Source organism: Camellia sinensis, chromosome 5, assembly GCF_055761805.1.
Source record: "Camellia sinensis isolate YWXY chromosome 5, ASM5576180v1, whole genome shotgun sequence".
Taxonomy (NCBI): Eukaryota; Viridiplantae; Streptophyta; class Magnoliopsida; order Ericales; family Theaceae; genus Camellia; species Camellia sinensis.
The window spans coordinates 12342076-12356394 of NC_138965.1; the positions used below are offsets into that span (position 1 = coordinate 12342076).

Below are 14319 nucleotides of genomic sequence, written 5' to 3' on the forward strand. Positions count from 1 at the left end.
AACGAATTAGATATACATCAACGAAAGTGAATTTTATACTCATAATATTTTTTTAAATATCAAAAAATTATTTAAAGAACTAATAGAATCACCAAAACAAAACCCTAATCTTTTTTTTTTTTTCCATACTTCCCTTTCTTCTTTTCCTCTCGGCTTACACAGCCGCCACACACAGCACTTCTGTTTTTTTTTTCTTTAATTAATCTCTCTCTCTCTCACTCTCTCTGCACTCTCTTACGGCTACTCTCTCTCTCTCTCTTTTTGTTTTCTTTGTTGATTACCTAATAATCATTCTAACCTAATAACATTATATTATATTATATATATACATATATATAATAACTTAATTTCATATTATATTATATTTTATTATATAAATACAATATATATAACTATTGTATATAAGATCAATATAAATAATTTCTATTTTTATACATACAAATATATATATATATATATATGCATATATTTGAATTAATTATTTATAATTAACTAACACATTAAATTAACTAAATAACACATTAAATTTTCATATATCCACATAATTAATAAAGTCAAAAATAAAATAAAATAATAATAATCATAATAATAATAAATAATGACTTACAAAAAATTAGGATCGCTACAGCATATGAGGGATGGAATGAAAACTAAGCCATGTGATAAATCCAACGACATGAAAATGAGACGAAACGGAGTCACGACGAGGGAGATACAAGTGTTTGAATATGTGGGTTTGAATTTGAAAATTTTACCCAAAGGGCGAAAAATCTTATTTTTGACCAAGTTTCAGAGCTTTGACGGCATACAAAAAGATGTGAAATAGGGCACATAAGGGATGGAATAAAAGTTAGGTCATGAGATGAATCTAACGACGCAAAAATGAGGCCAAACGAAGTTATGACGAGGGAGATACAAATTCTTGAACATGTGAGTGCAAATATAAAAATTTTGTCCAAAGAGAAAAAATTTTTATTTTTAACCAACTTTTGGAGTTCTAACGGCAAGCAAAAAGATGTAGAATAAAGCGTATGAGGAGTGAAATAAAAACTAGGCCGTGAGATGAATCTAACGACGTAAAAATGAGACAAAATGGAGTTACAATAAGGGAGATACAAGTGGTTGAACATATGAGTTTGAATCTGAAATTCTACCCAGATTTCTGTTAGTTTAATATGATAGAAATGGACCGAGCAGTCAAACTGAAACACGGGTGGAAGAATGAGGTTTAATTTGTTAAAATTAAAAACCTGGAGTTTAAAATGAAAAAGGCGCAAAACCCTAAGATTTTTTGTGTAATTAACTCTTTTTTTTTTTACTTATTACGAAAAAATATAAAAAAATAAATAAATAATATGATTTAAATAAGTTAATAAGCTAACAAACAGCTTAGGTGTTTACCACATGAATATTAAATAAACAAACCTCGAATCTCCTTTTAAGATATATATAAACTTGATGTGACCATGTCACCCGTGACGGACCATAGAAGTTACAGTGAGGGGCCATGGCTCCCCCTGCTCGCTTGAACATATTGTTATTAGTATTTGCAAATAAATAGCCTGTGCTTTTCATTTTACACTTTTTTGGCCCCTCCCAATTGAACATCTATGAAGTCTTTTCCTATTTCAAAATAAAAGAGCTCTTTGTTTGTTCTTTTCCTTTATTCATTAGTTGGACTTAGAATATTAATTTATGATGAAATAACTATTTATATTAAAATATCTTGTAATCAATTAATTTATCATTATTGATTATATATTTCCTTATTCTAGTTAATGGATAATGTGGAGTTAATTATATATTTTTAAAATTCATTGTTAGGAAAATGTTATAATATACATCTTTAAAAGAAATAATACTTTTTGTAACTTTACCATATTGATTCGTGATAAAATTAGAACGTTCATCACTTTTCTCATCATAATAGTTCTTGACATTTTAATATTTTATATATAACCATAATGGTTCATAATTAAGATTTTTTTATGATGTGCCCTTAATATAATCACAATTGTTCGTAACTAATATCACAAAAAATCTCAATTTTATTTTTTTTTTATTTTTTTAATAGGAGAGGAAGAGTTTATACTATAGTCTTTTCATTATTGCTACGTTCTTATATCATTGAGTATTCCTTATTCTTGTTTTAAAATTTGCATTATTCACTACTACATTAAAACTTTTATTTTCATCAACTTTGTCTAGATCATTATTGTAGCACCACTGTAAATCCATATTCTTATGGCTAGACATAACACAAAAAAGTTAAAAAGTCAAAAAGTTACTATCCTATTTAAGTTACATCATCTTGTTTAATTCACATCACCTCTGTACTATATCACTTCAAACCCAACCCAAATTTCATAAAAAGTCAAAAAGTATACTTATTTAAATCATTTCAAACAATGACGCATCGGCCTCAAAAGTCTAGTTTCGTCCATGCATGTCACAAAATAATCCAAATTATTCATTTGTGACGGGACATGCCATATTTTTTTGGATATTTAGCCTGATCTATTTTGATTAAATTAATTAATAAAGGCAAAGGCCTCAATTTTCTAACTTTTAACTCATTTTGAGTCACATCATCTCTCACATTTTTTATATATTTTTTCAAAAAAAATTAAAGAAAACTAAAAGTCAATTTTTAACTATCTTCTCAAAACACCCCAAAACATATTAAAGTAATTAATAAGATTAAATATCACATTTAAATAATAATTATTTTATTTTTTCTCGCATACCTATTAAATCAATTAAAAAAATTAAAATTTATCTCAAATATAACTTCCTCTTTTTTAACTAAACTAAAATAATTAAAAAAATCAAAAAAACAAGCTAACCCATCCCAGGGCCTAACTTTCTCTTTATTGGAGGTTTTGTGGTCATGGGGTCCACTTCTTGGCGTTGTCTCCATGTTAAAGTGACTAATAACTTCTTTTTTTTGGGTAGGTAAAGTGACTAATAACTTATTGGATTCACCTACTGTGATCTCAGACAATAATATCCTTGCATCGGCCCCGTTTGGTAGAGTGGTAGGAAAGTGATTATACCTTATATCTTAACAATTTATAACTTATAACTGTGAATATAAGCTAATTTTTGACTTATAAATTAAGCTTCTCCTCCCCTATTCAAAGAATAAGTTGATTTTTAACTTACAAAAAGTTATAAGCTGTATTGTTAAGCTGAACCAAATACATCAAAATAACTTAAATTAAGTTAAAAGCTGAAATAAGTTAGAAATAAGCCTTATCAAACAGTACCATTGTTTGATTTGTGTCAGTAAGTTAAATTTTGATTTGATTAATATATAACCAAATCAACTAAGATCTTGATTAATGAAAAGTAGGAGGCATGATTATGGCATTTGGGCACTGTTTGTGAATTTAGTTATTTTAATTGATTTTTTTTTTATCAGTTTAGCCTGGTTAAAAAAAAATTATATTTGGAAAGATAGCTGCTTCTTTTATAAATGATTTGATGATTATGAGAAAAAAAATAAAATAATTATAATTTAAATGTAATATTTTATTTTATTAATTATTTTAATCTTTTTGTCTTTATCGACTATTTTACTCTCCAACCCGACTATTTTACTCTCCAACCCCTCTTCTGGCCAAAAACCTTTTACATTGTAATTTTTTTTTATAATATTATTTTATTTATAATTTATGACAATAGCTTTACACTTCACAATCAAAATAATTTTGATATCTTTTTTGTCTTCATTGAGAGAGTGAAAGATGTATAACATCAGTCTGATTTTGTTCATACGCTACATATACATTTTGATGGGTTTAAAATAATGAATCCTACTATTTTGAATGGGATCATTACATATTTTAGGTATGAAATCCACCTATTTAAACGAATTATATTTTGTATATTATTTACACATTAAAATTTTGTGCCGACGGATTCATTCTCGGTATAATATATAATGAAATATCAATAAGACTAGGGAGGTGTTTGGCTCTCTTTCTGATTTGACCAGTATAAGATAATTGATAAAATTTAAAAGGTAGTGATTTTTATTGGGATAAATTATATGTTGTGGAATTTTCAAAATGGTTTTCAAAATTTATAGTTTAATTTTTTGGTATTTTCTAAACCTTCCTTTTTTTTTTTTTTTTTTTTTTTTTGGAAAGCTTGAAATAAGATTGAGGACTTTGTCCCACATTTGGAAAAAAAGCAAAACATGGAACACCTAAAAAAGTACAACATATAATATTACTTTGAATATGGAATTATGGAATGGATGCTAGTATGCATGCACTTACCCTCCACCATCCACACGTGCACGCGTGACGTGGGCAGTGGGTTGTGTGGTGTTTGATGGCGCATTTTGCAATTTGCACAGACGCATCGAACAAGTTCGAGCGATGACGTAGATCCAACATGGCATAGATGACATGGAATACAGTTAGCTCCACGTGACAGTGATGTGGCCCCGTTAGTGATGAGTCAATCAACCGATTGAACAGTTGTGTGTCCAATCTGGAGCGGTTTGATCATAGTCGTTGATTGAAGATGCGCGCGATTGTACGGATGAGGTGTCACCCGATCGTGATCAGGTATGATCAATCAAGGCATTTATTCGATGTGAGAATAATTTGCACCATAGATTGGCAATCCAACAGTCAGATCTGGTCGAATGTGGTCAAAGGATATGACCATTCGATCAAATACATCAAGGCCTATAAATAGTGTAACGCCTCAACCTTTCACATGTCATCGATATTGTCCGCTTTGATCCACACCCACATGGATTTGTTCTTCCCAGTGGGTCACCCATCCCAAAACTACTCCAGCCTAATGACGCTTAACTGGGGAGTTCTGCTAGGGATTTCACCACCTAGGAAAAGGCCTCGATGCTATATAAGGGTCTAGATTTTTTCTTTTATAACCTAGGAACTCCCTCTCCATTCTTGATGTGGGACACCAAAATCTTACAATCCACCCCCCTTAAGGCTGCACATCCCCGTATAGTAGTCTGCCAGCTTACAAGCCCGCCCGCATGCATCAAGAGATGCCAGGGACCCACACTCGGTACTCCGGAGAATCGACTCTAATACCATTTGTTACGCCCTAACCCTTCACATGACATCAATATTGTCCACTTGGGGCCACACCCGTACGGATTTGTTCTTCCTAGTGGGACACCTATCCTAGAACTACTACAACCTAAGCACGCTTAACTAGGGAATTCTACTAGGGATTTCACCACCTAGGAAAAAGCCTTGATGCTATATAAGAGTCCAAGTTTTTACTTTTATAGCTAAGAACTCCCCTGGCTTCTCTCGATGCATATGGGCGGGCTTGTGAGCTGGCAGGCTACTGTATGGGGACGTGTAACCTTAAGGGGGGTGGATTATAAGGTCCCAGTATCCCACATCGGGAATAGAGAGGGAGTTTCTAGGCTATAAAAGTAAAAGCCTGGACCTTTATCTAGCATCGAGGCCTTTTCTCAAGTAGTGAAATCCCTAGAAGAACTCCTCTGTTAAGCATGCTTAGGCTAGAGTAGTTCTGGGATAGGTGACCCACTAGGAAGAACAAATTTGTGCGAGCGTGGCCCAAAGCGGACAATATCGATGACATATAAAAGGTTGGGGTGTTACAAATGGTATCAGAGCCGATTCAACGGAGTACCGAGTGTTGGCCCTTGGCGTCTCTTGGTGCATGCGGGCGGGCTTGTGAGCTGGCAAGCTACTGCACGGGGACATACAACCTTAAAGGAGATGGATTATAAGATTTCGATGTCCCACATCGAAAATAGAGAGGGAGTTCCTGGGCTATAAAAGTAAAAACCTGGACCCTTATATAGGATCGAGGCCTTTTCCCAGTGGTAAAATCCCTAGTAGAACTCTCCAGTTAAGTGTGCTTAAGCTAAAGTAGTTCTGAAATGGGTGACCCCTTGAGAAGAATAAATCTGTGGCTCGTAGCAGACAATATCGATGACATGTAAAGGGTTTGAGGGTTAAAAATAGGCTGTGAAATCAACTATTTCAATCCATCCAAAATTCAGAAAACATTCCTGCAATTCTCTCTCTCTCTCTCCCCCTCCCTCCCTCTTGATTTAGAGTTTTTAATCAAGAGTTTCTTAAGTTTCTTCTTTTCTTACTGGTAATCAAATTCTGCATATTTGATTGTCAGTATTTTGATCTACTGTCGTCAGTACAAACACCAGTAGACTTGATCTTTCTATTAGACTTCATTGTATCCAGAAGACGAAATTGCTGCAACCCCCTGCACACCTTTTGGTAGGTGTAAATATTATTTTTAGGAAAACGGCTAAGTAACACAACTTAAAGTACCAAATTTCTATTCTACATTGACAAAATTATCGCCAAGTTTTGAAGACCTGAAGACTACCAACTGAAGAATTCAAGCTGAATTATTCCAACATTATATTTTTAACTTGTATTGTTTGACTTAAATATCAATTTAATCTCTATTGTTTAAAATTGAATAATTTAATCTAGTTTTAATTTTATATTTTCGTTCAAGTTAAAGGTTGAAATTATTGATTTTGGGTCGCTTATTAATTTCCTAGAGTGAATGCGTAGGGGAAAAAAAAGTTAATAAAAATTTGAATAAAATGACTAAATTAGAAAAATAATAATTAAAAAATCAATTGTAAAAACCAACATTCGCGGGTGTCTGGAAACACTACATACAAAGCTTCTTATTCTTCTTTTTTACAAAAATGTCAAAAGTTAAAAGCGAAAAAGTTAAAAAATACACACAGGTTGGACTTCAAGAATGTCTAATCAGTTACTTGGTGTGGGTTTAATGCTCTTCCGCTGTGCGAGTCCTACTCGAAGCTTGCCTTGGGAGGTCGGGACAAGCTTCCAGGTTATAATCTCTTACTCGGAACGGACAACAGGACACCCTAGTGATCTCCTCATGGGGCGCTACCTTGAACCTGCGGGAGGGTGGGAGAATTTTCCCTGTAACAAAAAAAAAAAAAAACTGCACACACAAAATATCTAGGATGAACAAAAAAACACCCAAAAATTTATTGTGATAAAATGAGGAATTTACTCTCCTTGTCACTATCGGAACCATCCGTGTGAACACAGTCCAAAAAAGTAAAATGAAAAAAACTTTCAAAAACATGACACGTACATATTTAGAATTTTACTCAAGTAAACCTCAACCCCCAAAAAAAAGTGATGATTTTACAGAAACCTCAAAAGAAAAGTGATGAAATTGAAATTTTTAATCGTTAGTCCAATCCCAACTAATGTTTGAACCCATCACATAAAAGTAATACAGCTTGATTAAATGGGACAACCCAAATTGATTAAGGTTTGTATTTATGCATTTGTGTGTGTTAAATGTCCGGACCATATGGTCTCCTACGAAGGCGGATTGTTGTGTGGATTCCACGTATTACTTTGTCCCATGGAGTGAGCCCACTGCTTTTTTTGGAATGTCGGTATCTATCCAAGTATTGAAGTATCTCACTCACCTCTGTGCTTTGTACTACTTGTACCATGATTGATTAATGAAAATTAGTTTATAAATAGAATTTGTATATCTAGACGCTCTATTTGGTTCATTAAAAAAATGAGATAATGTATATATATATATATATTTGGCTCTCGTACAGAATGATTATTCTTTTAAAATAATGAATGATGATTTTATTTATAATATTACCTTTTTAGCCAAACCAAATATGGAAATGAAATTTTTGATAAATTGATCATTTCATTTCAGTAAACTAAATACTACCTAATTGTATTTAAGACTTGTTTAAGAATTAATTAGTTTAATAATTTTTTACAAAACGACGTATAAAAAAATAAAGAGAATGATTTGATACCTTATATTATTATTTTGTTTTTATTAAAATGTTTGGTTTCCAAACACCTTAGAATAATGTATTAATGATATATAACTATGAGACATAATAATAAATGTTACAGTTTAAAATAAATAGATCACAAACAATTATATTATTCTATATTAAATTTTTGAGAAATTTATTAGAAAATTATTTTTCAAGTATATGTATCCCTATTAGTTCATAAGATATTCTTATATTTTAATAAGTCTTATTATTTAGACATTTGATCTACTAAATCTTAATTCTCATATTTAAGGTATTTTATGGACATTTTCACCCTTATAAATATTTTTTGAACGGTTAGTAATTTGGTAATGTGAACATTCATATTTGACAATGTGAATATTCACATTGATATGTTAAGATTCACGTTGATGGTGTGAATATTCACATTGATAGTATAAACATTCACATTACGAAACATTCACACTGTAAATATAAATATTATTAGGGGTATTTTAGTAATCATGTCACTCATAGAATTTATTGAAATATAAGAAAATAATGTAAACTAAATAGCATATAAATAGGTGAAAAGAGATTTATGAAAAAACATCCCTAAATTTTACATAAAAAATATTTTTAATATTACTGTTGATTAAAGTAAACAAATCACACCATTATTCTATTCAAGTTTTGGAGTGTTTATACAATAATTGTGATGATATAGGATAATAGTTATATTTGTGAGGGTCCTAGTGCATTTCTTTATGCTGTGTTTGGTTGAGAGATTTGGGGAGGGATTTGGAAAGGGAAAGGGAAAAGGTATGTGAAACTATGTGAAATGTAGGTATATTTTTTTCACATTTCACCTATCTTTTCCATTTCCCTTTCCAAATCCCTCCTCAAATCCCTCAACCAAACACAGCATTAGGGTCTACCTATTCATACCATATAATTTAATAATAAAAAGTCATCATTTAATCAAAAAATTTATGATCTTATCTAAGTTTGTCCAAGTTTTATTCGATTCCAATCCGTAACAACCAAGCCAACTCAAATAAGATTGGGATTGGTGTTAGGAGTTGAAGTTGGCCCAACTTGATTGCTCGTGGAAGGAAACTTGCTAACCCAACTTTAGTTTGCCCAAAACAAAGCATGCTTCTTAGTTCACAGATAGGCTTGGGCATCAATTTCACAAGTTGGAACAAGTCAAGTTGGTTCAATGTCAATTCTTAATAAAATAACATCATATCATTTTATAAATATTAATATATTTTTTTCTCAAAATAGTTAATTGATATGAGAAAGCATGATTTTGATAAGTCCAGAAAGAAAACTCACAATATGAGTCAAACATTAGATCATTTAAGGATGTGTTAGATTGACTTCTTTTAATAATTTTTTGTGATTTTTTTTTTTTTTTTTCTAATCTTTAATGAAAAAAATTTTAAAATTTTTTTAGTTTTAAGCTCTACTCGGTTAGGAAAACTAAAAAAGTAAAAAAAAAAAATTCAAAAAAAAATCCATTAAAAACAAAAAAAAAAATTCAAAAAAGTATGACATTTTTAATTAGATGTCAAACCCACCCTTAAATCTATTATTTAAGTCTCACAAAAGAAAATTTTAAAAATGAGAATCTCAATATTTTAAAATTTTAATAAATTAAGATATACTTTTAATGTTTAGGCCAAGTTTGGGAAGATTAAATAAGTGTACTTTTTGACTTTTCTTGTATTATGTGTAGAAAAAGTAGAGAGGAGATGTTGATTAATGTGACCCAAAAAAGATAAAAAGATGAAATAAGTGCACTTTTTTAGTTTAGCCAAACTTGACCTTAATATAAGGGGAAAAAATATTTGACAGCCACTCATTCGCACAAGGCACGAAAAGGGCTCATACATAGTCTTTGTTTGGGATGTTAGGTTTTTAGATTTTTTGATTATTTTAATTATAAAAATACAAAATAAATTTTTTAACTCAATAAGATAAAATATTACATTCAAACTATAATCATTTTATTTTTTCTCCCAAATAAAACTTTTTAACCTCAAATTAAAATAACTAAAAAGTCAAAAACATTATATGCACCAATAAATCCCAAATTAATAACTTATACACTGTTTAGTCCTAAAAGTTTTCTTATAGACTGAAAGATCCCACTACAATGTTTCAAACATCAGATTAATGTTTCGAACATTAGATTTCGAACATCAGATTAATGTTTCAAACATTAGATTGATGTGCAAATGGGACTAAATGGAGCATAAGAAAATTTTTAGGACTAAATAGTTTAACTTTTCAGAAATTAAGACTTATAAATTTTCCAAAAATTAACCTACATTCCAAAGAACTTTTCACCAGGTCAAATGTGAAATAATGACATTATTGAAAAGTTAAAAATCCTTTGACCTACCAATCTAAACAAATAAAAACAAGTAACATGTTTTACCTGTTTCGGGTAAATGATTACTTGGTTTGGTTATCTTCTTTTGCATTATTATTACGCACTAGCGGCAAGAATCTTGAAATTCAAATTCAACAAAGAGGAAGACAGTTAGCTCATTGTCTCGCTAATATTATGTGACATCATTTATATAATGATTCAAAATAGTATATAAATAATCTTAAGTGATATTCTCCAACTATTTAATAGCTTTTTTTATTTTATTTTTTTTCCTTCCCTTTCACTCTTATTTCTTTACAACCTTAACAATTAATCTTTCCATCACCTTCATATACAATGCAAGGAATTTTAGAAACTTTTCCTCCATCTTTTAGCGCCATCTTAGACCTCTCCATAGTTTAGATGTGCTTCCACCATCTTTAATATTTTTCACTAAAAAACTTCTGCTTCAGTTTTCTTTTCATACAATTTTTTCTTTCCAGACAAATTTAATGTGCAAATTGAGGCCATGTTTAAAAACTGATTAACCTTTTTTTGAAATTGACTTTTTTTTCTTAACTTATTGATTTTTTTTATAACATATAAAAATAAATAAAAATGTGATTTAACCCAAATAAATCAATAAGTCAATAAATTGACTTTTTTTTTAATTGTCAAAATACACCTAAATTAGTCCCAAAAAAATTAAAAATCAATACAAAAAGATAAAAGTTTTGTTTTAATTCTTTTTGCTTTTTTACACGTTTAACAGTAATTTACAGATTACAAACATATATACATACATCTATAAAAGGAATTTTTTCCTTTTTTTTTTTTTAGTAATGCTAGAGACTCTAAAATCCTACCAAAATTTCTATCAAATGTTGTGAAACCCACACAATGTGGATCCCATGTGAACCCCACACTCATGTGAGACATTTGATAAAATTTTTGATAGAATTTTTTAAATTTCTAATATTTTTATTTTTACTTTTATTTTTTTTATCAAACGATAGGTATATAATACACCCTAATTACATGAGCTTCAAAAGTCTATAATCTATAGATGCATTATACATTATAAGCTTAAAATTAAAAATTAAAAAAAAACAAAAACAAAACAAAAAAGCAAAACAAAAAAGACTAAAGTGAAAATATTACAACACACCTCCAGTTATAATCCTACCCTTTTTCACACCCAAAAAGGAAAAAATAAAAATACTACTATTTGTAGCAAAGTTACGCTACCATACACTGCAGCCTATCTCACTATTCAAACTCATCCCATCAGATACCTACCCACCTATCTACCGTCTGATCTCGATCAAACACCACCAGATCCATAACAACTACAACGGATCCATTTGGGTAACCACTATGGGGCTCCGAACCACATGTTTCCCATCCAACCAAGAAACCGACCCGTATGCAGCACCCGAATCATCCAACACCAAATTCTTCCTATCTACAGTCACAGTCACAGCATACCTCACCCTGCTCACTCTCTCCGAAAACACCATCTTCGGTGGTTTCACCGTCACCGTCACCCCCTTGGGCGACTCAACCTTCACTCCGTAAACTGAATTCACCGGCCCCACATTCGTAGCCGTCCGAATAAATGTCTTGCTCGAAACACCCGAAGGTGAGCTCGAAAACAATGCCGCAATCGAAGGGTAGTTCAGATTCTCCGGCGATGGCCTCTTCCTTGGACAATTCACTGGTGATCGTGTGATCACCTGAATTGTCTTGGGTCCATACCCAACCGCGCACAAAAAGCTCACATAATCATCGTTTGTTATATCATAAACAAGACCCGGATCCATGGCGAGATCTAGATTGAGATGTCCAGACCCGAATTCATAAGGAGTGGATAGTTTGGTAGTGGCTTCATCGATCATGGGTTGGAACCGATTGTCCGATATGCTCGCTGTCGTCATCATGGCGGACCGAATCGCCGCCGGGCTCCAATCCGGGTGTGCGGATTTAAGTAAAGCCGCAGCTCCACTAACATGCGGACAAGCCATGGAAGTACCCGATAAGATATTGAATTCGGTTTTTCGGATATCGGAATCCAGACCAGTCGGGCCAACCGCATCGGTCCAAGCGGCTAAAATGTTGACACCGGGAGCAATCAAGTCGGGTTTTAGGATTTCGGGGTTTAACCCGTTGGGTCCCCTGCCGGAGAAGGAAGCCACCACGGGTGCAGGTTTGATCCCAATTATGGTTCCTCTGAAGTTGATTGTTGCTGTTGCGGTGGGAGATGATGAAACGTAGGACTTAATTTGGTCACCTTCATCTGCTCCGACTGCACAAGCCGGAACAAGATGAGCGTCGCCAACTAAGCCCTCACCATTGGAGGCCCCGTTGGCGAGGATCATTCCCACGCCACCGGCTTTCTTCACCACCAGTCCTTTCGCTACCCGAGGACTACTTCCGCGATCGCATATGACAATTTTGCCCCTCACAAGATTCGGGTCGAGTGAATTTTCCATACAGAGCGAATCAGAGAGTATCCCTGATTTACCGGGATAAACCAAAGGATACATTTGTCCATTCAAAGGCTGTCCCGCGTATAATGATACGCCGGACAGCTTTCTTCCGTCCCCAAGGACTACATCCGCGGGGAAATTCCGATCAATTGTGCCCGCTCCGACAGTGGTCAGCCATGGAGCGAGGTTCGTCACGGACATCACATTAGGCCCGTCATTTCCCGCAGAGGATGACACAAAAACGCCTCGCGAAACCGCTCCGTAAGCCCCAATAGCGATTGGATCGAGATAATACGGCGATGAAATACCGTTGCCGCCCCCGATCGAGATCGAGATGACATCCACGCCGTCGTTCACGGCGGCGTCGAAGGCGGCCAAAATATCTGAATCGAAACATCCAGAATTTTTCCAGCAGACTTTGTACACTGCCAACCGAGCTTTGGGAGCAACCCCTTTGGCTACACCGGCAGCATAACCAGCCATACTCGCCTTAAAAGTGTACCTTCCGGCGGCGGTGGAAGCCGTGTGAGTCCCATGTCCGTCGGCGTCTCTCGGCGATTGAAACTCAACCGTGTCGTTGATTCCTCCGCCACCGATCATCCCCGCAGCATCATGACCTTTGGAGAAGAATCTCGCTCCAACAATCTTCCTATTACAACTCCTCGAACTGAATTTATCTCCGATCTGACAAACCCCTTTCCACCGACTCGGAACAGGGCCGAGATTCAGATCCGAAAAGCTTCTTCGCTCAGGCCAAATTCCAGTATCAAACAACCCAATAATCACATCGGACCCATAATCGGATTCGGACCAGAGACCTCGCTGGTTTCTCAGGCCGAGAAATTGGGGTGACCGAGTTGTGTGGAGTTGTCTCCGGCGATCTTCGAACGTGGCCAGAATAGAAGGGTGTTGAAGGACGTAACCGGCTTGAGAAGTAGTGAGAACAGCACAGAAGCCATGGAAGACTGTGTCGTACACGTGAAGGATGTTTACTGGGTCGGTGAACTCAGAGGTGTACCAGTGGTAGTGGGTTGGGAAGATGGACGGTTTAGCAAACCTATCGACTCGGAAGATGTAGGTTTTCACCGTCTGATCAGATGAAACAGTTATGGTGGTGCTGAAGATGAAAATGAAGATGAAGAAGAGGAGTGAGAGGAGACTGGGTTTGTGGATAAGCAGAGCCATGAGAGAGAGAGACAGACAGAGAGAGAGTAGAGTAGAGGAGTGAGAGTGATGAGTAACTGCAGACAGAGGTGGAGTGATATAGGAAGGGATTATTGTCTTTTTGCTAGTTTATTATTTGAATAAATCAGGTTATTAAATTAAATTGTTGCATTGTTTTAATTGATAGATAGATATGATTCTGTCGCCATAGAATAGAAGGACGTATTCCATTCCCCTCGTATATTTAAAAAAAAAAAAACAAAATCAAAAACAGAAAGTCTTTGTTTGTTACGGTTAAAAATGTTGGAAGAATATTGATTAATTTAGGAATGTTTTAGGAAGTAGTTAAAAATTAATTTTTTGAGTTTCTTAATTTTTTTTTTTAAATACGTAAAAAATATGATAGATGATGTGACTCAAAATAGTTTAAACAAAAAAATAACTTCTAAGCCTGTGTTTGGCAAGGGCTTTTTCAGGCT

The 14319-nt window shown here is 33.7% G+C and overlaps 1 protein-coding gene across 1 annotated transcript; it reads right to left on the bottom strand.

The window, feature by feature from the left end:
* Positions 1-11226: 11226 nt before the first annotated feature.
* LOC114266305 (subtilisin-like protease SBT1.6) lies at positions 11227-13998 on the bottom strand. Its single transcript, XM_028207190.2, has one exon. It carries the CDS (start codon positions 13859-13861, stop codon positions 11537-11539), a length of 2325 nt encoding a protein of 774 aa, XP_028062991.2. The 5' UTR covers positions 13862-13998; the 3' UTR covers positions 11227-11536.
* Between the last annotated feature and the right edge of the window lie 321 nt (positions 13999-14319).

Bases quoted from the DNA above. Each gene is read 5' to 3' on its own strand.
- LOC114266305 (XM_028207190.2), bottom strand. From the start codon at position 13,861: ATGGCTCTGCTTATCCACAAACCCAGTCTCCTCTCACTCCTCTTCTTC.